General features: G+C 41.6%; 3 protein-coding genes across 5 annotated transcripts in view; 1 reads left to right on the top strand and 2 right to left on the bottom strand.

The window, feature by feature from the left end:
- Positions 1 to 1030: 1030 nt before the first annotated feature.
- psen1 (presenilin 1) lies at positions 1031 to 12185 on the bottom strand. Of its 3 annotated transcripts, none has more exons than XM_060879276.1 (11): positions 12034 to 12185; positions 9190 to 9273; positions 8168 to 8439; positions 7886 to 8027; positions 7434 to 7501; positions 6978 to 7198; positions 5231 to 5329; positions 5055 to 5141; positions 4692 to 4859; positions 3583 to 3701; positions 1031 to 2056 (listed from the first exon to the last, which is right to left on the bottom strand). In XM_060879276.1, the coding sequence occupies exons 2-11, from the start codon at positions 9223 to 9225 to the stop codon at positions 1901 to 1903; spliced, it is 1368 nt and encodes a 455-aa protein (XP_060735259.1). In that variant the 5' UTR covers positions 9226 to 9273; positions 12034 to 12185; the 3' UTR covers positions 1031 to 1900. The 3 variants fall into 3 exon arrangements, with proteins under 3 accessions (XP_060735259.1, XP_060735257.1, XP_060735258.1); XM_060879274.1 differs by having other exon boundaries at positions 4692 to 4880; XM_060879275.1 differs by lacking the exon at positions 12034 to 12185 and adding an exon at positions 11696 to 11899 and having other exon boundaries at positions 4692 to 4880.
- A 1754-nt stretch (positions 12186 to 13939) lies between these two features.
- On the top strand, positions 13940 to 18575 carry adi1 (acireductone dioxygenase 1). Its single transcript, XM_060879282.1, has 4 exons — positions 13940 to 14130; positions 17218 to 17337; positions 17412 to 17591; positions 17701 to 18575. The coding sequence occupies exons 1-4, from the start codon at positions 14005 to 14007 to the stop codon at positions 17815 to 17817; spliced, it is 543 nt and encodes a 180-aa protein (XP_060735265.1). The 5' UTR covers positions 13940 to 14004; the 3' UTR covers positions 17818 to 18575.
- trappc12 (trafficking protein particle complex subunit 12) overlaps positions 18349 to 22206 on the bottom strand; it is a 28554-nt gene continuing 24696 nt past the window's right edge. The window contains exons 10-12 of the mRNA XM_060879280.1: positions 21798 to 21901; positions 21618 to 21705; positions 18349 to 20039 (exon numbers count right to left, since the gene is read on the bottom strand). Of these exons, the coding sequence (XP_060735263.1) occupies positions 19797 to 20039; positions 21618 to 21705; positions 21798 to 21901 (435 nt within the window). The 3' untranslated portion in view covers positions 18349 to 19796. The remainder of the gene's footprint in view (positions 20040 to 21617; positions 21706 to 21797; positions 21902 to 22206) is intronic.

Consider the following 22206-nt stretch of genomic DNA (forward strand, 5'->3'; position numbering starts at 1 on the left):
CATTTGGCTTTTTCTCATTTATAATCGGCATTCATGCTCCGTTCACGGGCCCCTTTACAACCATCATGAAAGACTTCCACATCACCGCAGCTTTCACGAGCTTCTGCCTGGTTCATTACACCTAACCAGAGCTCTAAAAAGAATACTAAAACAACATTCTATTCAACATGAATCTACATTAACTTAACCATCCAGAATGTATTTACAAATGTGTTTATTTAAATATTCAGACTGGCACTTGCTAAAGCATCCACCTTAGCCTATTAAGATATGCTTAGTATCTTGCAGCTACTCTGAGGTCTTCTTGGCCTCCTTTGTATCCTGTACAGTACATGTTGGTGAGAAAAATGATTTGTTTTCAGAGTATGGCAAACTAAATCGATAGCAAAAACTGAACAGATTAGATGTTGAATTTACAAGGTTCCATTTAAGGTCATTTTTCAATGTTTTCTTTTTTTTTTCCCCTACTGTAAACTCATCAAAGCTAGAAATTCTATGCAGTGTTTGCAGAGTATATCCAATAAACCTACTGGGTGTATTCAGCTGTGCCTTAGTCAGACCACTGCAAATCACAGGTGGGGCAGTAAAGTGGAATAGATGGCCCTTAAATAGAAGCCCAACATGAAGCTTAATACTATTACAATAGAGACTTAGTGTTGCAGCATGCCCGGCTTCATGGTCCATTCGGTGATAACTAATGAGAGCTGGGCATGCTGTTTCATTCACAAGGGAGAAGGTACACAAAGCAGGAAAGATCCAGTATCCATGGAGTTCTTGTATTGTTCATGTAGTCTGCCAGGCCCTCATTGTAAATAAATACGTATGACTCAGAATACAGAGGTACTCGTATACTAGAGGATGATTTTCTCTCAGGCTGACCTTTCACACTGAATGAAGCCTGTTCATTAAGACATCTTTCGAATTTTAAACACCACAACATGTATTTTCTGTTCTGTTACAAGATTTATTTAGATACTTACCGTAGCCTATTCCAGATTACACCGAAGAGGGAAAAATGTGCACAAAGAGCTTCTCATTTAATCAAGAACTTTAATGTTGGTTATAAACCAATTACAAAAACAATCAAGATACTGTTCTGCTTTTTTGTAGGAAAAGAATGATGAAATTAACAAAAGTTGAGAGGTAATTCTATGAACATAATAGACAATCAACAAAACAGACAGACAAAAACAATAAAAAATAAACACTTCCTCAAACTTTGGTGAAAGACACGTTCAGGACTGTATCTATAATACATTCCAAAATGATGCCCTCAGTTGATGAGAACAAACCAGTAGCCTATAGCTATAAATTTCTAAACTGCAGCAATAATTCAACATATCTTACCTAAAAACATGGTTGGACTGTGCCAGTGTTCAACTCCAAACCATAATTCTAGATGCTACAGGGGAAAAAGTTGTTCAGTACCAACCACTTAGTCAAAATCATTTACAACATACAGGTCATTAAAATCCATCAACCCAGAAATTAAGCCATGCATTTTTTTTTTGTCTCATCCAGTTATTATAGAACATTCGTTATTCATGTTAAATATGACTTTTTGGTGATGAACCATTTTGCCCTTTTCACAATTTGTCTTCCCTCAAATAATTGCTACACAATTACCACAAATGCCAGTGTCAGTCTTTTGGGTCATTGCAGAGATAATGCATTTACAAGATCAATAAACAAAGAAAATACACAGGAGGAATGAATTAATTGAGGTCCCACTCCAAACCTTTAAAAAAAAAAAAAATCAAAAAAAAAAAAAAATCTTAATCCAGTCACAAAGCCATCACAGAGGAAATGGGCAATGGCAGCGATTCCTCCCTTTCGTGCTGAGGTTCAGGTCCTCTGTGGTATGACCAAAGCATGAAGCAGTGTAGTATAGCATTTTGTGCTATATGTAGAACTGGTGCACAGCCAACTGGTTCATAAACGGGCGCACCAGGTTGTCTGTGGCAAAATAGAAGATCAATCCAAAGGTAATTGAAATGGGGAGAGCTGGTAGGGCTTTCTTAAAGATGGCCAAGAGCAGGAGAGTTAGACACAAGCCCTGTGAAATACAAAGAGACAAAAATCATTTTCATAGAATGTAGAAGAAAAACAAGTTACCATAGAAATGAAAAAGGATTATCAGATATCAATATATTAATATATTATATATACGCATTTCTGTGATAATTTATTACCTTCTTATAAATTAGCTATTGAAAAGAAGGAAAAAAAAAAAATCACAATATATAAAAAATATATATAAATATATAACCTCCTTCAAAAGTACTGGTACCTTCAAAAGCCAATTTACAAAGGATTAGATTAGGTTTCTGGATATTTAAATATATATTTAGTTAGATGGCACCTTTGGTTTGAAGCCACACAATTTTCAAGTGGTCATAAATACTGAAACATCTGACAAGTGTTTCTTCTTGTCCAGTTGTGCCCTGCTAGATTGTAGGTTTAATCAGTTCTCCGAATAGCTACTGTCCAGTATGATCTGTAGATTTCATCTGTGAGGACTGTATTTTGAAGCCAACAAACAACCAATCAGTAGCAAGAATAAAATGACCAGACTGAAAATCATAAAAAAAAAATAAAAAATTGAAATAAATAAATAAAAAGCGCAACAAAAGCTCTTGAATAAAGAATAACTTCTACCAAAGTGATAGAAAGAGCAATGTGTGAAGAAAGCAAATCGTATGAACCAAACATTAAGCAATAAATGTGTTATTTTCATACTATTTGTCCCTGACACTTTTGATCACCTAAGAACAAGGTCTTATTCCATAAAATTTAGAACTGGATATAAAACGTGCCATGTTATAAGTTGTTTAACACATCTGTGTAAATACCAGGAAATGAAAGCTGAGTTTATGATCTATAATCTCATGTTAATCTTTTGCTCTATTGAACTTTCTCCTCCAGAGCTGAGGCCTATTCTTTTCTTGAGCTGATACATTTGGTTGCCATTACTTGTTGATTCTATACATCTTTACTGATAAACCTGGACTTGTGACAACTTATGATTCAATCCGCTTCAGGGATAAATAAACTGGAAATAATCCCTTGCTAAATGATGTCATGGTTACATTCAACTCTAATTATTTCATTCAGTGCAAGTAAACACATCTGAACAATCGATTATCTTTGAATTTCTTTTGTTACAGTTATGTGTTTGAATTTTTTTCTACTACTATATGTTTAATTATGATTATTTCCTTCAATTGCCGCATGTGTTTGATTCATGGAGCTTCAAAGAGAGTAAACTCTTTAGAAGACAATTTAGGGAACAGAGTCTGGATGGAATACCAGTCCAACTCAGGCCAACATGCACATTCACATGTTCCTGCACACCTAAGTACTATACAGAGTACCCGATCCACCTTCTGCCATGTTCTTGGGAGAAGGGAGGAAAAAGAAGCACCTGGAGGAACCTGTGAGAACATCCACACAGATAGTAGCACAAGCTCAGGATCGAACCACGCTGAACTAGAACCTCGATCTGTAATACAGCCATCACTACCTGCTGCTCTACAATACTATCAATCTACTAATAAAACACAGTATGGGCTGATTACTTACAATTAGAATGGCCACAAAGCAGGCTAACGTTGTGTTCCAGTCCCCACTGGCTGTAGCCGAAGCCTTTCCCACCAGCATACTATAAAAGATGAAGTCACCAAGACCTAGCTTCACACCCCCTGGAAGAACAAAAAACATGCATGCATTCTGTCTGTACTGTTTGCCAGTATTATTTCAAATTAATTTCAAATTCATATTTATTTGTATAGAGCTTTTAACAATGATCATTGTCTCAAATCAACATTACGGAACATAGTACAAAAAGTTTAATATTATACAAAGCTTAGTATTATATAGAGATGAGCTGGATACTCGGCTGAAACGAGTATACGGTACGGATAAAGCACTTCTGCCGAGTACGAATATTATACGAGTAATACGAGTCAATATCTGTGCTCGGATTGAATGAAAATCATCATTGGGTAGCTGATTGTGTCAGCGTTCTGTGATAGGCTAGTCACAGCACCCCTCCCCTACACACATACAGATGTATTGTGTTGCTGTGTCTCGCTCTGCTCACTCACAGTCACACACAGAACAGCTCTCTGTCTCTCCCTCAGTCACTGGGGTTCACGGGTCTTTTCCGTTAACGTTTAGGGTTTCTTCAGCTTTTTACTTCGGGTTGTAACGTTAATAATACGTACTTACTAACCAGTAGAGTTCTGGTAAACATAGTAGGCTGCGACTCATTGTGTCTCTGCCTGTCGGAGATTTTTTCTTTTTTAAACCTTCAGCTGTCTCTAACCAGTAACCAGACACTGAGTGTCTGACACGTTTTTGCTGTATTTCATAAAAACATAAAAGGTAGTAAGCTAGTGTTATAAATATTACAAATTAATTATTACCAGTTAAAACCCCGCCCGTTTCAAGACAAACCCCGCCTACTTCCGGGTTAGGCCCCACCCACTCCGAGTACAGATACGGATAATTCATATGGTTAACAGATACAGATAATGCTGTACTCGCTCATCCCTAGTATTATACAAAAGTTCAAGATTAACATTAGACATATTAAAATGTTCGTATTTATCCCCAATAATCAAGCCTCGTCGGTGCCGTCATGTTATCCTGGAGGACTGGTTATTGGATTCTGTTCCTCTGATACTTACTCTCCTCGTCATCATCCGCTTGCGGTGGGCGTGCTGATGGCATCTGCTGGATCTGACGCCTCGTCTCGTCGGTGGACTGCAGAGGACCGAGACGATGCTCTTGTTGGCCAACCCAATCAGATGTGAAACCACCATCATCCTCTGGCTGAGCCACTGGAGCCGTTGCAACTACAGGATACATCAAGAGGCCTTGAAGTGAGATCAGAAGTTAGAGCAAGGAAGAAAATATCAAATTCGATAAAAAGGAAAGAAGGAAAACAGTTTTATTTAAGAGACAGAGCAGAGACAAACATACATTGCAGCAGCTGAAAAGATTTGCATGACCCTCTCGTAGCCTCTGAAGCAGCCATCTATAAGACTTACCGTGGCTTTCTCGTTTCGGGGCAGCTTCTGAAGAGCTATTCCTCGGCTGCCCGTTGTCTGCCATGCCAACCAGCCACACCATAGTCGCTGGCAATCGAAGAGAATGTCGTTAAAAGTGGGCGTGTGCTAATTAATAGAATGTCACAAGTGGATTAATATAAGTGTTAATATCTTACAAGAGTAGATGAGCCCTGGAAACATTGGTTCATTTCTTTCTTGAGCCGTTTCAACGAGAATCCGAAGAGGTCCCTTAGGACACAACACAGCCAGCAGGTCTGTCAGAGAAATAAGGAGGAAAAAAAAAATATATATATTCACTGAGTCAAGAAAATCTCCAGTTCTTAAACCTGGTTTACTGCAAACACTGAATTTAAATTCTTTAAATACGTTAAAGTCTATACAATGACCTTATACTCCGAGATTAACATCACTAAATCCAGATTTCCTTAGAAGCTGCTAAAGTGATAGAATATATTAAGGCAGATACCAAAAAGCATGTTTGTGTTTTTTCTTTCCCTGGTTTCCCTCTGCTTTTACTCCTCAGCAATATGCTGTTGGTGATTCTGATAAATTTCCAACACAAATAAACGGGAATGTGTGAACTGAATACACAAGCCTGGAAACAAAGCAGTCTTACTGCTCTACGTCCCTAATGGAAGAAGAAATCCCTCATGTTTACAACTGAGACAATTAGTGCTTATGAGGACCAGTCAGTCTGCAAGTCTGGCTATGCGAGACTAAAATATATATGGAGTAGATTAAACATGTGAATCGCTTCCTCTGTGCAATTGAACCTTCCTTGAGATTGCATGAAACCTGACTGAAACCCTTCACGTCTCTCGGGTGGGAGGGTTGTTGTTGGCATCATCTGAGTGGATTGCTGTCTTCTAACCTGCTTAAATGAACTGAACCAAAATGGAAAATCTGCCAGGGTTTGATCCAGGGATTGATTTTAACAGACTAAATGATGAAAGCATAGGTGAAAACACTTTAACACACTTTTTAATGTCGATCAGCCTTCACACAGGACATCACACTGAGAAAGCCAGAGCTGAGCTCACTTTAAATCTATTCTGGTCTTACTGAGAACAATCCTTAAATAACTGGCTTTATCCTCGTTTTCTGAAGATAACATTGTTTGGAAACGTCGTAATAATTTATTATGTGGGAGGGATGAGCTTACAGGAAATTTGGACGAGATGAAAACTCCTTTATATTGGCACTCGTAACGTTGTTGTTCTTTACTTTGCCCTTCCGCAAATTATATCCGGTCTTCTTCTATATTACAGGATGGAGAGAACTTCTGTTTCAATGGTGACTGCAAGCTATTAGCATTTTTATTTCCTTTTATACCCATACTATATGCCAACAAAGACACTTCTCTATGCTAGCCTCTTTGCAAGCTGTAGCATTAAGTTTAACCCTATGTCTGGTGCATACTAGAGGGTGACACGGGAGTGGATTTTCAAACCTCTCCCGTCCTTCTCCCAAAAAAAATTCCCCGTCCCATCCCAATTTAGCAAAAAAATCTGGGGAAAATCCCATCCCGTCCCAATCCCAGAAGAATGACTCCCATTCCCTCCCACTCCCGTGTTTTTCCCGTGACCCGCGGGAATCCCGAAAAAACGTCAGCCTCTAGTTGGCATACCAACTTGGTGCATTACTGCCACCAACTGTCACGGGTGTGTGGAGCACGTCATTCATTTAACCAGCCATACCAAAGCAAACAGATATTTTTATTTATATCAGAGGTATATTTGTGTATTCCCGGTCCCACCCACTCCTGCTGACATTTTTTCCTCTCCCGTTCCAGTCACGTGATTAATAGTGATTTTGTTTCCCATCCCATTTTGTGACCCGTGGGAATCCCGTCTCATCCTTTTTTCCCCTCAGTTAGTTAATGTGACTGACTACCTTACTAACCATAGACAGAGATGACGGCCAGGATTAGCCATGCGGTCCACTCAGGCAGGTACTTGATGAACACCAGGGACATCAATGCACTAATCATGATGAGGTAGGCCTGCTGTAGTCGCAACGGACCCTTCCAGTGGACACAGATCATTCCGACCACCCCGAAATTCCAGATGATCACCGCCAGCGTGAAGTAATCCATGGCTACGTTGTATGTCTTGAACACCTCCCTGCGGCATGGACATGACAGACACGTGTGTCTAAGCGGCATCGTTACAGACAAACCTGCTTGTGGAATATATGGGGAAAACCTGAGGAAGCTACTGTATCATGATGCACACAGTTTATCAGCTAGAGTGTTATGTTACTTTTATAGCATGGCCTAGGTTCTACTCTCTATAAGCATTCCAGTTCTGCAGCTTGCTTTGTACTGTTTATATGATGTTCGACAGAAGCACAACTCACAGCAGGTAAACAAAGGAGAAAAAGAAGAGCAGGAGCAGGGAGGAGAAGAACAGCCAGGCATGGATCACCTGTAATAATAATAACAATAACAACAACAACAACAACAACAACATGTCATTAAGATGCTACTAACACAGAAAGGCACTTTTTAATAATTTAAATATTTGACATCTTGGATTATTGATTTATTCTGAGTTTCAAGGTCAGGACAAAACAAAGGTGTCTCCCAAATCACACTCATGTCTTTTGTCACATTCTATGTCTTTTCCTAGTAATGATGTGGCAGATGTGTGTTCAGACTAAAAATAAACTAAAAGTATCCACTTAAAACTCACACCTTTGCTTACGTAGCTGAATAGGGGCTGCCAGCTTCTAGGGGTTAGGTATATAGTGCATGTTATTTGGGATGCAAGTCATGTAAAAGCATGCCACTTACTGCTAGCATGGCATACCTTATAACAGCGGTACTTATAGAGCAGTACCAGCACCAGCGTCATCACCACAATCACACTGATCATGATGGTAGCGTTGAGGATAGAATTGACAGCACGCTGGCCCACAGTGTCGGTGTCTTCGCGGAAGGGAGTGTAGATGCTGCATGATGAAAATAAATATGATCATTATGTTAGCTCTCTTTTCTCTGGGGAGGACAAATCAGTAGCGTTGGCACCTGGGACAAGCAGACTCGTTCTGAATCCCAAAACTATCCCAACAACAGTATTATTAACACTCACAGCTGCTGGCCATCCTTCTGCGTGTAGAAGCTGACCGACTTGATGGTTGCCACGACGACCACCATGCACAGTGTGACTGGGACGAAGAGCATGATGACATGTTTGGCTCCATACTTCAGAGTGAGCTCCTCGTCCTCCTCTTCCTCGTTGTCAGTGACCACTTGTGGACCGCGAGTCGAGGGAGGCTGGCCGTTGAGCTCAACCTCTCTCCTTGGCCGGGCTGCAGATCTGCTTGTGTCTGTGTGCTGGTTGGCCTCCGCTCCTTCATGTGACTGCACGTGAAAGGGAGATAATCAGAATATTGTTATGTGCTGCATGGCTACGAAAAATGATTAAGCAATGTGCAGAATGATCACCAGTACTGTGCTGAATTGGCCATGCAAACAAACATAATAAAAATCAGAACTGAAAATGAATGGCTGTGGAGTGACTTCAGGAAGGAAAGAAAATTGCTTTATGTTCCATCCCCTCTGATCTGTGCCATGTGAGTATATATGCTGTAGGCAATGTATATGACTACTGAGCTATAAAAGGTTAACTGCTGATTATCTTTAATAGATATCCTTGACTTTTTCTATTTACATCTTGTAGCTGGTAATCAACTCTGCATTTTCTCTCAATAGTCAGTCAGCAAACATGGGACCTCCCAGTCATGCTTCAAAGCCTTATCACAGCTATGAGTGTAGGATAAAGCTGTAAATCTCTGCTACAGAAGATACTTAACAAGAGAATAACAAGAGAAAAAAAATGACAAGTCCGGGCAAGAAAGCCTCCAGCTACAGAGGGTAATATGATATGTAATTGCAGCTGTTCTATACTTTTATCATCTGTGCCACACCTGTGTGTGCAACGCTGGCACCTATCATAGGAGGGTTGGGTCATGCAGTAAAACACTATCTTCATTGACATGACTGTCAGGTCACTGTTCAGCTACGAGTAAAGCAAAACTGAGGCATAATCGACAAGCACTGAACTCATATACTGGTTATAAAGCAAGTCAGAAATCTTTGATCAGGACCTACCACATTATTGACTATATCTTGCGCATTGTCAGCCATGGATGCCTGGAAATGAGTCAAGCCTCATAGAAGAGCTGAGCGGGGTACCTAACAGAAAAAGATGCAAAATATTCAAGCACAAAACAAACCCAAAGCTGGGATATGCAAAAAGTATTTCACGGTGGATGGAATGCAATAGGAATGGAGTTGAAGAACCGTCGTTTCTTAACCAGCCTATCATTTTATTTTTGCAGGGTTAATAAGACGAAAAGACACAGCCGTAATCTATCCTGACGGAAAACTTACTAAAGGTTACAAAGCACTGGCACGAAAGATTCCTTACAAAAACACAGTAGTATCACATATTAACAAAGTATAGACTTTTCCTTGTAAAATAATGGGAAGGCATTTTTTCCTGCTTTTTCTCAGCCTTTCATTATGGAGATTATCTGTTCTACACGTTTCTGTAAATGAGTCCTTATTATAAAAACAAGAACATATTAGCATGAGGACATTCATATGAGCCTGACATTTGAATTACAGCCACCGACAGACGTGCTGATCGACATGGCTGTGATCTGCGGCTGCATGCTATTGCTTTTATACAACAGTTAATTAATTCATGTGAAAATTAATATTGAAAAACTGATATTTCAGACACAGTATAGTCAATATTTTTTTTGAGCTGTAAATGAAAATTCCCAGAAAAAGCCAAAGCTGGACAAAGCCTTGTGCATTGCCATGACGACGCATATACTGATTGACAGCCTGTAGTAAATGTAGTAAACGTTTCAATGTAACACACTTTTGCTAGAAGTGAATATTTATGCAGTAAACAAGGACAAACAGTGAAAATAGTGACAAACTGTTTGATATAATTAGTGAAAGGTTTTCAGGCTGTTTTATAAAATATCAGCACTATTGAAAACTGCTTGTCAGGTCAGTGTTGTCTCATGCTGAAGTCTTCTTTTTAGACATTCAGTATTGTTATACATTAGTGCTTCCCTGTTTCCTCACAAACAACCCAAAATACAAGATTGTTACAGATGTGAACTCTAGAGAAGTCTATTAGATCCACTAAATTATCATTAAACCACAAACATGACCACAAATTGTCCATCTGAATCCACAAGGCCCCATCAAACTATCAAATCACATCATATCATATATCAGGGACCAAGCAGAGTTCAAGTAGTAAAACCTCCATGGAAATATATTGTCTCACGCACAGACAGACACACACAGACAGACAGACACACACAGACAGACAGACACACACAGACAGACAGACACAGACAGACAGAAAGACAGACAGACACACACAGACAGACAGACACACACAGACAGAAAGACAGACAGACACACACAGACAGACAGACACACACAGACAGAAAGACAGACAGACACACACAGACAGACAGACACAGACAGACAGACAGACAGACAGACAGACACACACAGACAGACAGACACACACAGACAGACAGACAGACAGACACACACAGACAGACAGACACAGACAGACAGACAGACAGACAGACAGACACACATAGACAGACACACACAGACAGACAGACAGACAGACACACACAGACAGACAGACCCACACACAGACAGACAGACCCACACACAGACAGACAGACAGACCCACACACAGACAGACAGACAGACCCACACACAGACTGACAGACAGACAGACAGACAGACACAGACAGACAGACCCACACACAGACAGACAGACAGACCCACACACAGACAGACAGACCGACAGACCCACACACAGACAGACAGACCGACAGACCCACACACAGACAGACAGACCGACAGACCCACACACAGACAGACAGACCGACAGACCCACACACAGACAGACAGACCGACAGACCCACACACAGACAGACAGACAGACCCACACACAGACAGAGACAGACAGACAGACCCACACACAGACAGAGACAGACAGACAGACCCACACACAGACAGACAGACAGACCCACACAGACAGACAGACAGACAGACCCACACAGACAGACAGACAGACCCACACAGACAGACAGACAGACAGACCCACACAGACAGACAGACAGACCCACACAGACAGACAGACAGACAGACCCACACAGACAGACAGACAGACCCACACAGACAGACAGACAGACAGACAGACCCACACAGACAGACAGACAGACCCACACAGACAGACAGACAGACAGACAGACCCACACAGACAGACAGACAGACCCACACAGACAGACAGACAGACAGACAGACAGACAGACCCACACAGACAGACAGACTTAAAGTTAGTTTTTAAGTCTTGGCATTTAAAACGGTAACAAACCGAGCTTCTGGGGTAAAAAACAATAAACTGCTAACGTAAAACCACTAACGATTAAATACAATGGAAACAACGTTAAACTAACTTAAAGCAGCAACGTTAAACTAACTTAAAGCAATAGTGTTAAAGTACCAATGTTTAATCACTAACATTACAATGTTAAGGTTAAACTACAAACCGAACACAACTCACATTAGCTTGTAGCGTTAGCTAACTAGTTATTTAGCCGTTTAGCTAATGCTATGAAATGTCCCAAATACTTCACACAAACAATGTATGAATCAGTTTAAACTGGAAAAAAGGGAGATTTTTACTAAACAACATAAACAGTTAACCGGCTAACGACATCATCCCTGGTGTCAACGGACCCTGTAAAGTGAGCTAGCTAGCTAAACGCTCACTTGCTAAAAACAACCAAAACAACCCAATTTATTACTAAATATAAATCCCACATTAATTCACGTCACACAATATCGTCATTAATGCGTTCATGTATTAAACAAATTCGTGTAAACTGTTACGTTACACACCTCGATTCCTTCCGACCCAACAAACCACAAACGACACAAACGTATATCAAATAAACAGCTTCTGGTTATGAAGTACACTTTATAGGGTGTAAAAGTCTCAGTATAAAGTGGACTAATGTGTGATGTAGGAGGCTGTTTGAGACTAAACCTCTAAAGCCGGAAGTGGGTGAGTAAATTCTGCTATTCCGTTAAGTTCCGGCTGATTGATTACAAAAGAAAAGTCTCGTATTAGTTTATATAGTTAAAGGTGGGGTCTCCGTTGTTTGAAAGCCAATGTTGACGTTTGAAATCACCAAAACAAACACGCCTCTTACCCAAGTGGGTCCCACCCCTGTTTTGATAGCTCCGCCCCACACATACACCAGAAAAGTATAACCCAAGTACTGTATAACCCAGACAACTATTATGGCGGAACCTGCTGGGGCAGCTGGCCGAGGGGATATTTTTATCAATAAATGACCTCAATGAGTAATACTATGCTAATACAAATGTGTTTTTGTTGTACTGTGTGTTGTACCGTGAAAGGTTTATCTCCGTTTCACGTGGAAGACGTTCAGTTCTCTCCAGCGTTGGAAAGCTGATCCTATATTAACACGGGTCCTGCTTCTTTATCGTAAGCCTTTCTTCGCTTTCTTTCTTTGTTTTTATCCGCCATGTCAATGTTAAAACTGCTTCCTGCTAATGTCACACATGCGCACTGAACACTCTCTCCGCCCATATTGACAAGACACGCCCCTTTCTGCTCAGGTTAGATTTATTTTTGTTTTGTTTGGTGACCCAACGCAATTTTCTGAAGCATTTCTCAAACAACGGAGACCCCACCTTTAATATGGTATTGTGTTTATGACATCATAGATTGTTTTCAAGCAATTAAATAATTTATCATAAATGATTATTCTTATTTTTTATTTGGACAAACAAACCTGCATGTGTGGAAATTCTAATAATTCTAATTCTTAATAGTCAAACACATCTGAAAATAGAACTAACACCTTTCTTTCTTTCTTTCTTTCTTTTCTCTCTCTCTCTCTCTCTCTCTCTCTCTCTCTCTCTCTTTCTTTCTTTCTTTCTTTCTCTGGTTGATGGTTACTTCTTAGAAACCCACATTAGTCTCAACACCTGAGGCTGCCTGGTATGATTCTTAGCTCAGATTGCTGGTGTGGGATGTGGTAGAATAATGGTTAAGGTGTTGGATTACTGAGAAGGTCATGAATTTGAATCCCAAGTCCACCAAGCTGCCACTGCTGGGCCCCTGTGCAAGGCCCTTAACCCTCAATTGCTCATAAATAAATTGTAAGTCACTCTGGATAAGGGTGTCTGCTAAATGCCGTAAACAAAATGGTGTGTAGTTTTGTATGTTCTCGTTGTTTCAGTGTGAGTTTCCTCCAGTTTCTTAAGGTTCCTCATACCTTCCAAAACATGCCTATAGATGGAATGGTGCATTGAAATGAAATCTTTATGTGAGTATGTGTGCATGGTGCCCTGAGATGGACTGGTGTCTCATCCAGGGTTGGGCCCCCATGTTCATGTTATAGGCTCTAGGTCCAAATCAATCCGTGAATCAATCAATCAATCAATCAATCAATCAATCAATCAATAAATAAATAAATGAACGAACGAATGAACAAATGAATGAATGAATGAATAAATGAATGAATGAATGAATGAATGAATGAATAAATGAATGAATGAATGAATGAATGAATGAATGAAGGAATGAATGACTGAAAAATGAACGAATGAATAAATAAAACAATTGTTTAACCCATATAAAATTGGTCTTTTTTGTCCTATACACGACATCAGAACCATCCATAAATTCTGACATAAGCACTTATTACTTCGTTATAATACGAAGTAAAACCAGAGACTTTTATTTTGAAAAGTGCTAACCCCTCGTGACACGCCTGCTTCAAACCCAGTAGAAGATTCGATTCGTGTTCATAAGCTCGGTTCAGTTCAGTGTTCATCATGTCCGCCGTGGAGGCTTGGTACATGGACGAGTCAAGTGAAGATCCGAGACTGCCTCATAAATTACAGCCCAATCAACCAGTGAGTCTGCAGGAGCTCCGGGACATCGGGGTTTGTTACTGGAAGGTATGTAACTCTTATTTATGGGCTTAATGATAGAGACAATACTTTAGAGACGCGTATCGTATCTTCTTACAAGTCAGAAGTCACTAGGTTATAAACTACAAGGCAGTTCTATGATATCTTCACTATCATGTGCAATATGTGCTCAATGAGCATTTAAAGGCTTTGGCAGGGAAGAGTTGTATAATCTATAATGAACTCATCATCTGAGCTTATTTATGAGGTGCTCAGGAGCTTCTGCTTACACAACAACAATGGACTGTATATGAGTGTAAAAAGGACTTTATGTATAATTACAATCTCCCAGTTTGTTTGTTTATTTTAATGAATATTTATTTAAATTAATTTATTTATGTATTCATTTATTTTCATTCATTTATTTAAATTTATTTATTTTAATTAATTTGTTTATTTATTCATTTAGCGTGTGAACTGGTGAGCTGGTAATGTTGAGTGACCAGGTGAAGTTCTCTGCCAAAGGAATTTGGTGCTCTTGATGATCTCTGGCGGGGGGCACGGTGGTTTAGTGGTTAGCACGTTTGCCTCACACCTCCAGGGTCGGGGTTCGATTCCCGCCTCCACCTTGTGTGTGTGGAGTTTGCATGTTCTCCCCGTGCCTCGGGGGTTTCCTCCGGGTACTCCGGTTTCCTTCCCCGGTCCAAAGACATGCATGGTAGGTTGATTGGCATCTCTGGAAAAATTGTCCGTAGTGTGTGTGTGCCCTGTGATGGGTTGGCGCTCCGTCCAGGTTGTATCCTGCCTTGATGCCCAATGACGCCTGAGATAGGCACAGGCTCCCCGTGACCCGAGGTAGTTCGGATAAGCGGTAGAAGATGAATGAATGAATGAATGATGATCTCTGCAAAAGATTTGTCGCTGTTCAGGATCTAGTTGCAGGATCCAGAGGGAGGTGTTCAGTCCCAGCAGGCTCAGCCTCTCAGTCAGGTGCTAAGGGATGACTGTGTTGAGTGCTGATCTGAAAAGCATTCGCACATAAGTTTCTTTATTGTCCAGGTGGGCAAGGGTTAACTTGATGGTCGTGGCAATAGCATCATCTGTAGAGCGGTTTGGATGATACGCAAAGTTCAGGATCCAGTGAGGGTGGTAGTTTGGTCTTGATGTGCCTCGTGATGAGCCTCACGAAGCACTTCATTATAATGTGTGTGAGTGCGATGGGACAATAGTCATTGAGGCAGGAAACTGAAGAGATGTCTGGCACAGGGACGATGGTGGTTGTCTTAAGGAACCACAGCGCTGCTCAGGGAATTGTTGAAGATGTCAGTGAAGGCATACACTAGCTGTCTGGCCCAGCAGTCTTCTGTGGGTTAACTCTGCATAGAGTTCTCCTCATCTTAATCATGGACAGGCAGAGTACATTTTTCAGAGGCTGTCTTGCAGTTTATGATCACCTGTATGCCCTGCCACATGGTGTCTCCGCTGTCCTGGAAGTAGCTGTAAATGATCTGGGCATGTGTGTGCTTTGCTTCTCTGATGACTTGGAACAGTTTGGCCCTTGCTGTTCTTAGCCTTCAGAGCAGGGGACAGGACAGCCCTAAAACAAAATATTTTCGAGACAACGTCCATTGTTAAAAGCACCATCGAAATAAAACTGAATTGAATATCAGTGTGTTACATGAAGAAGAATGATATTATGACAAGAATTGGAATCTGTTAGCATTTTATCAGAAGTTTGTGTGATATTGTGTGATATTCCTTTTTTTTTTCTTCCTGCTTACGATTGAACCATAAAAAATGTAATCGTCGCGTGTATAAAAAAAGAAAACGATTGTAGATGAATCACAAGCATATACTCATTTGCCCAGGCCTGATTTTGAAGAATAAATCTAAGCTATCAAACATTTCCAGCATTTAGCAGAAGCCCTTAATCAGAGCAACTTACATTTTATCTCATTTTATACAACTGAGTAATTGAGAATTAAGGGCCTAGAAGTGGCAGCCTGGTGGATATGGGAATCGATCTCGCAACCTTCCGATTGGTAGACCACATCAGGTTCCATAGACCAGAAATCTTAGGCCAAGTGAACACAGTGTCACGTGTTGTCTGGAAAGACTTAGCTGTAATGTAAAATGGCACATTTCATCTAGGTCAGAGATTGGAGCAAAGGTCTTTGCTGCAGCCTTTTCCTTCAAGCTGGGTTCAAGCTATGCTGTCATGATCGTCATCAGTGTATTATAAGAATAGATCCGAACCTTCCATTTCTAAAACACTCTCACTCACTCACTCATTTTCTACCGCTTATCCGAACTACCTCGGGTCATGGGGAGCCTGTGCCTATCTCAGGCGTCATCGGGCATCAAGGCAGGATACACCCTGGACGGAGTGCCAACCCATCGCAGGGCACACACACACTCTCATTCACTCACGCAATCACACACTACGGACAATTTTCCAGAGATGCCAATCAACCTACAATGCATGTCTTTGGACCGGGGGAGGAAACCGGAGTACCCGGAGGAAACCCCCGAGGCACGGGGAGAACATGCAAACTCCACACACACAAGGCGGAGGCGGGAATCGAACCCCAACCTTGGAGGTGTGAGGTGAATGTGCTAACCACTAAGCCACCGTGACCCCCCATTTCTAAAACAATGGAACATTTTTTAAACTGCATTGTCTGTTTTTCTTCTAATGTTCCTGTTAGGGTTTTCAACAATAGGCCAGCTGATCTACATATTTTGATTTGGCACGTTTTAAACTGAAGCCCTTTCTGGGACTGGAAATGGGAGTTAACCCCAGTGACTGGGTCGGTTCCTTATACCAGAATCAAACCTAGGCAGTGGCTGAGAGAGCACAGGATTCTATCTGCTAAAGCAGGAGTGTTATCCATGTTATCCAAAAAGGGCTGGTGGGGGTGCAGGTTTTTATCCCAATCCAGCAGAAGATTCCTCCTGTTTAATCAGATGTTCTTGACATTTTGTAAACTCAGGTGTGGTGGTTTAAACTCAAACTTCTGCTTGGTTGGAATGAAAACCTGCACCTACACCAATCCTTGGTGGACTTGATTGGACAAACCTGTGCTAGAACACCAGGGAATGTACTTAAGTACACATCTTTGTTTCTGTTTCCAGTTAAATGCTGATATCTATGAAAACGACCCTGAGTTGCAGAAGATCCGAGAAGAAAAAGGTTACTCCTACATGGACATCATCGACGTTCACCCAGATAAACTGCCCAACTACGAGGATAAAGTAGGGCGTTCCAAACATCTCGATTCATTCTAATGACACCGTAACAGTGTAAGTAACAGTGATCTGTTTTCCAGTTAAAAATGTTCTACGAGGAACACCTGCACCTCGACGACGAGATCCGGTACGTCCTGGACGGAAGAGCGTACTTTGACGTTCGAGACAAGAACGACCGTTGGATACGAATCGCTATGACAAAGGGAGACATGATCACGCTTCCAGCAGGAATTTATCATAGATTCACAATGGATGAGACGGTACGCCCTTTTCCCTGAAGCACATAACGCTTTTTCACAATTGAATTCATCTTAGAAAGTCAAGACACTGAGTAAAAATAAACTATGGCTCTTTTTTCTTTCTTTTCAGAATTCCACTAAAGCCATGAGGCTGTTTGTAGGTGAGCCGGTGTGGAAGGCCTACAACCGACCTGCTGATCACTTTGAAATTCGCAAGCAGTACGTGGCTTCACTGAAATGCTCTTGAGCAAGATCCGAGTTTAACAGTTCTCAATTGTGTCCATTTTATTTTTACTGACGTGAAATAACTCTAATAATTACGTACGAAGAAAAAAATTTCTAACATTATAAAAAAAAAATTATTATGTAAGGATTTTTAGAGGTTGCAGAAATATTGTAGCAAAACAATACAGAAATACATTTATGGCTTCTTATCAATCCTGATGCTGTTTCACCTCTACAAAGTGCCTTGATTTTTTATTTTTTTTTTTATAAAGTATAAATCTGAGTTGATTGTAGATCATTGAGTTTATTAATCTAATTAGCAAAATTAGAAACAAAATATTATCACACTAAGGTGTAGAAGCAACTGCTGTCGGGTTGCTCGTGTAACATTCAGATCTGATTATTGTGATTAAAACTCCAGAGCTTTGTCTCTCTATTGTATTATTCTGGCATAGATCACAGAGCAGTTCATTGGGTAATGACTGCTGTTTTATACACAGGTGGTTATGGAGGTTACTTTACAACCCAACACCGCGCACACATGCATGCGGTGTTAAGAGTGCTTCCAAATCAGCTGGGCTTTATTTAGATTTGTGTAAGAAATGTACAGTACGGTGCAGTCGTGTGACACGCAGTACAAACAATAAACACACACACTTTTATATATTCTATGTTAACAGACTGTGAGCAATTTAAAAAAAGGCTTTCCTGGAAGTTTCACAGAAGAATTACAGTGCAAACATCATCTTAATATGAACTCAATAAATACAGTAAAATTTGTACTGTCTATGTCCCATGCTTTGTTTGCCCAGAATCCTAACTGACTAGTTTAAACGTGGCAGCTAAGGTACAGTAATGACGTGTCCCAGGGAGGGGACGGCCTTCTTATCCTCTTTACCCAATCACCTGATGTTATGGCTCACAATAATGCAATCATTGTCCCAGGAGCCAAGGATCCTGTCTCTCCTGTCAATCACAGTGACAAACCAATCACAGGCACCTGCGAGCTCATATGTATGGAAACATAGGAGAGTGTTACGCTGCCCATACTGCGGCATGTACAGCAGTTGAGAAGAGGGAGATGGCTGGCTTTCATCCTTGGTAGCAGTCATATTACTAGGGAGAGCTGGCTAGTGGGTAGGAATTGGCCAGGAATATTTAGGGACATAAACCCCCACCAGTTAGTGGTGTGGTGTTAATAAAATATATTGTTGGTGTTTAGCTAGTGTCTTTAATTTCTCCCAATATGTTTAACCTGAAAATGACTGACTGTCTAAAAGCTTGATGAATTCGTTTTGCAGGGTGTCACCAATATTTCTATAATATGAGCATTTAATTCATTCGAATCATATTCCTCAGTCGATGTATATATTGTGGCAGGAGGTAGGATCTGGAACAAGTAGCTTGTACTGGAGTTGCTATAATGATAGCATTTTATGTTTTGAGTTTTTTTTAGTCTGATTTTCTGGCTGTTGAACATGTGTCTTCTACGAGTAAAAAACTTCTAGGTTAAGGTGAGTTAACTACTACAGTAACTACAGTACAACTACTGAGTTGTCCAACCCTGACTGTGTGTTTTAATTTATTTGATTTTAGAAAACTGGGTCCAGACAGTAATTGTTGTAATGCTGTGTACCACTCAGGCTGCCATTCCATCTGCTTTAAATATGCTGAATATTTACATTAATGTTTTGATTTTAATTGCTTTAATATTCTCTCTCTATTTACATTCTCCTGCAACCTGATAGCACTGAAACATTGATTTAAGAGTTTCAAATGTGCCACATACCTTAGTGTAAATTCTCAGGTCATTTCAGGGCAGCTTCGATTTTGGTCAAACATAATATCTTAAAGTCTTTAAAAACAAAACAAACAAAAACAAAAAAAAACCTTCAAGGAAAAGAGACCTGTGGCATTTTAAGCCCAAGCTTGTTAAACGAGCTCATGTCACATCATGTAGCAGTGACACAGTGATCTAATGCACTCTTGGGTGGTTATGAGTTACACCAGTTTGAGGCACTGCGTGTTGAAGCTGTCGCCCTCGCGCCCGGCCACCGCTTCCAGCAGAGCCTGTTTCTTCTGCGTGCTGCGTGATGATTCCAGCTCGTACATGGTGGTCAGGTTAAAGAGCACGCTTTCATGCAGGTAGAGCGCAGGGTCCTGCTGCACCAGGCTCTCCAGCTGACCCAGGGATTCCTTTAGGCGCCCCAAATAAAGTAAGCACACTGCTGCGTTGTTGTTCGCCTGCAGAATGGAATGAGAAAGTAGAACAGTGGATTTACCAGAAAGTTGTAGAACAGTTCAGACAAAACTAAAACCTACATGATGTCTATATTATGGTACAGGTTTAACATATTTTATAAGGTGTGAATGACATTACTGTATAATTCAGATCTCCTCATCACAACATACTAACAAGTCATCAGAGTTAAATGAGATGGAATATGCTGTTCATGAAAAGATATGAGTCATTTAGGACAATTACATTTGTAGCCTACTAGAAGAAATGAAATTTTAGTGTCTTTCGTTAACTCAGAACATGCAAACTAGAACATGCAAATCACCCTGAGGACTTCCTTCCTTCATCTCCCCTCCTTTTCTCTTCATCTCACTCAGTCATACTTTGAACTATGAGCTGGATCTACTGTATACAAACTATATGCATATGGCGTAACTGCAGGCTATAATAGATTCTGCTGCTATCACACATACACACACTCATTCTCTCACTCACTCACACACACACACACACTCTCTCGCACGCTCGCTCGCGCTCTCTCTCGCTCTCTCTCTCTCTCGCACGCTCGCTCTCTCTCTCGCACGCTCGCTCTCTCTCGCGTGCTCTCTCTCTCTCGCACGCTCGCTCTCTCTCGCACGCTCGCTCTCACGCTCGCTCGCTCTCACGCTCGCTCTCTCTCACGCTCGCTCTCTCTCTCTCTCGCACGCTCGCTCTCTCTCTCGCACGCTCGCTCTCTCTCTCGCACGCTCGCTCTCTCTCTCTCTCGCTCTCTCGCTCTCTCTCTCGCACGCTCGCTCTCGCACGCTCGCTCTCTCTCTCTCTCTCTCTCGCACGCTCGCTCTCTCTCGCACGCTCGCTCTCTCTCTCGCACGCTCTCTCTCTCTCTCTCTCGCACGCTCGCTCTCGCACCCTCGCTCTCTCTCGCACGCTCGCTCTCTCTCTCTCGCACGCTCTCTCTCTCTCTCTCTCGCACGCACGCTCTCTCTCTCTCGCACGCACGCTCGCTCTCTCTCTCGCACGCACGCTCTCTCTCTCGCACGCACGCTCGCTCTCTCTCTCTCGCACGCGAACTCGCTCGCTCTCGCGCACGCTCTCTCTCACACGCTCGCTCTCTCCCTCTCGCACGCACGCTCTCTCCCTCTCGCACGCTCTCTCCCTCTCGCACGCACGCACGCTCTCTCACACACGCATGCTCTCTCACACACACATTTACAGCATTTCCCAGACGCCCTTATCCAGACTCTCACACGCACACCCTCTCACACACACAAAACCTGTTTAAAGACAAACAAAAAACTTTTAACATTTAAAAGAAGGCTTTAATGATCTCATCTAAAAACATTTAAACCAGACCCATGTACTGTAGTCGGGGCGTGCAGACGAGCACGGACTCACAATAGCACAAGGTCGCTCTGTTAGAGTGCTACTTCACATTACTGTCACGGTGTGCGCTTGTTCCTGACAATGTGGCACTTTAACAGTAAAGAGACACAAAAACATTTTTCCAATAAAGCCTTGGAAAATGAAAGTCAATACCAGTCAGAAGCCCGGACTGATAATAACAGAAAATCTACAGTATTTACCACAGGATTGTTGGGATCAATTTTCAAGACGCTGGAGAAACACGCGTGGGCGTCTGCATAATTATTCTGGCTCAGGTACACAAATGCCCTTTAAAAATAAAAAAAGGGAAGAAGGAGAAACGAGTATGAACAAGTCTGAAAGACACAAAATAAAGCACACTTTTTGTAATGCTCCATCACCTGTTCATAAAAATAGCGCTGTCATGAGTTGGTCCATTTCCCTTTTCCTGTCCGGCTTGCTCTACTTCCTGGAAATACTTCTCTGCAGTTTTGATGTCTCCAATCTTGCAACAGAATGAAATACACACTGAGTGAACAGATCAATCAGAATGCTGGAGCATCTGCAGCTTTTCAGTACACCTAACATTCACAAGGTTTTGGTGGTAAATCACAAGAAATCACGCACTCACGCGCGCTCACACACTCGCTCACACACTCGCTCACACACTCGCTCACACACTCGCTCACACACTCGCTCACACACGCCCTCGCACACGCCCTCGCACACGCCCTCGCACGCTCGCACACGCCCTCGCACGCTCGCACACGCCCTCGCACTCCCGCACACGCCCTCGCACTCCCGCACACG

This window comes from Tachysurus vachellii, chromosome 10, assembly GCF_030014155.1.
Source record: "Tachysurus vachellii isolate PV-2020 chromosome 10, HZAU_Pvac_v1, whole genome shotgun sequence".
In the NCBI taxonomy this organism is placed as follows: Eukaryota; Metazoa; Chordata; class Actinopteri; order Siluriformes; family Bagridae; genus Tachysurus; species Tachysurus vachellii.

What these genes read in the sequence shown, in the direction of transcription:
- adi1 (XM_060879282.1), top strand. Translation starts at nt 14,005, where the DNA reads ATGTCCGCCGTGGAGGCTTGGTACATGGACGAGTCAAGTGAAGATCCG. An exon ending in TGCCCAACTACGAGGATAAA is followed by an intron (nt 17,338 to 17,411) that starts GTAGGGCGTTCC and finishes TCTGTTTTCCAG; the next exon opens with TTAAAAATGTTCTACGAGGA. An exon ending in GATTCACAATGGATGAGACG is followed by an intron (nt 17,592 to 17,700) that starts GTACGCCCTTTT and finishes CTTTCTTTTCAG; the next exon opens with AATTCCACTAAAGCCATGAG.
- psen1 (XM_060879274.1), bottom strand. Translation starts at nt 9,225, where the DNA reads ATGGCTGACAATGCGCAAGATATAGTCAATAATGTG. An exon ending in TTCTCCTTTGTTTACCTGCT is followed by an intron (nt 7,199 to 7,433) that starts GTGAGTTGTGCT and finishes TCCATGCCGCAG; the next exon opens with GGAGGTGTTCAAGACATACA. An exon ending in CCCGAAACGAGAAAGCCACG is followed by an intron (nt 4,881 to 5,054) that starts GTAAGTCTTATA and finishes TCTCACTTCAAG; the next exon opens with GCCTCTTGATGTATCCTGTA.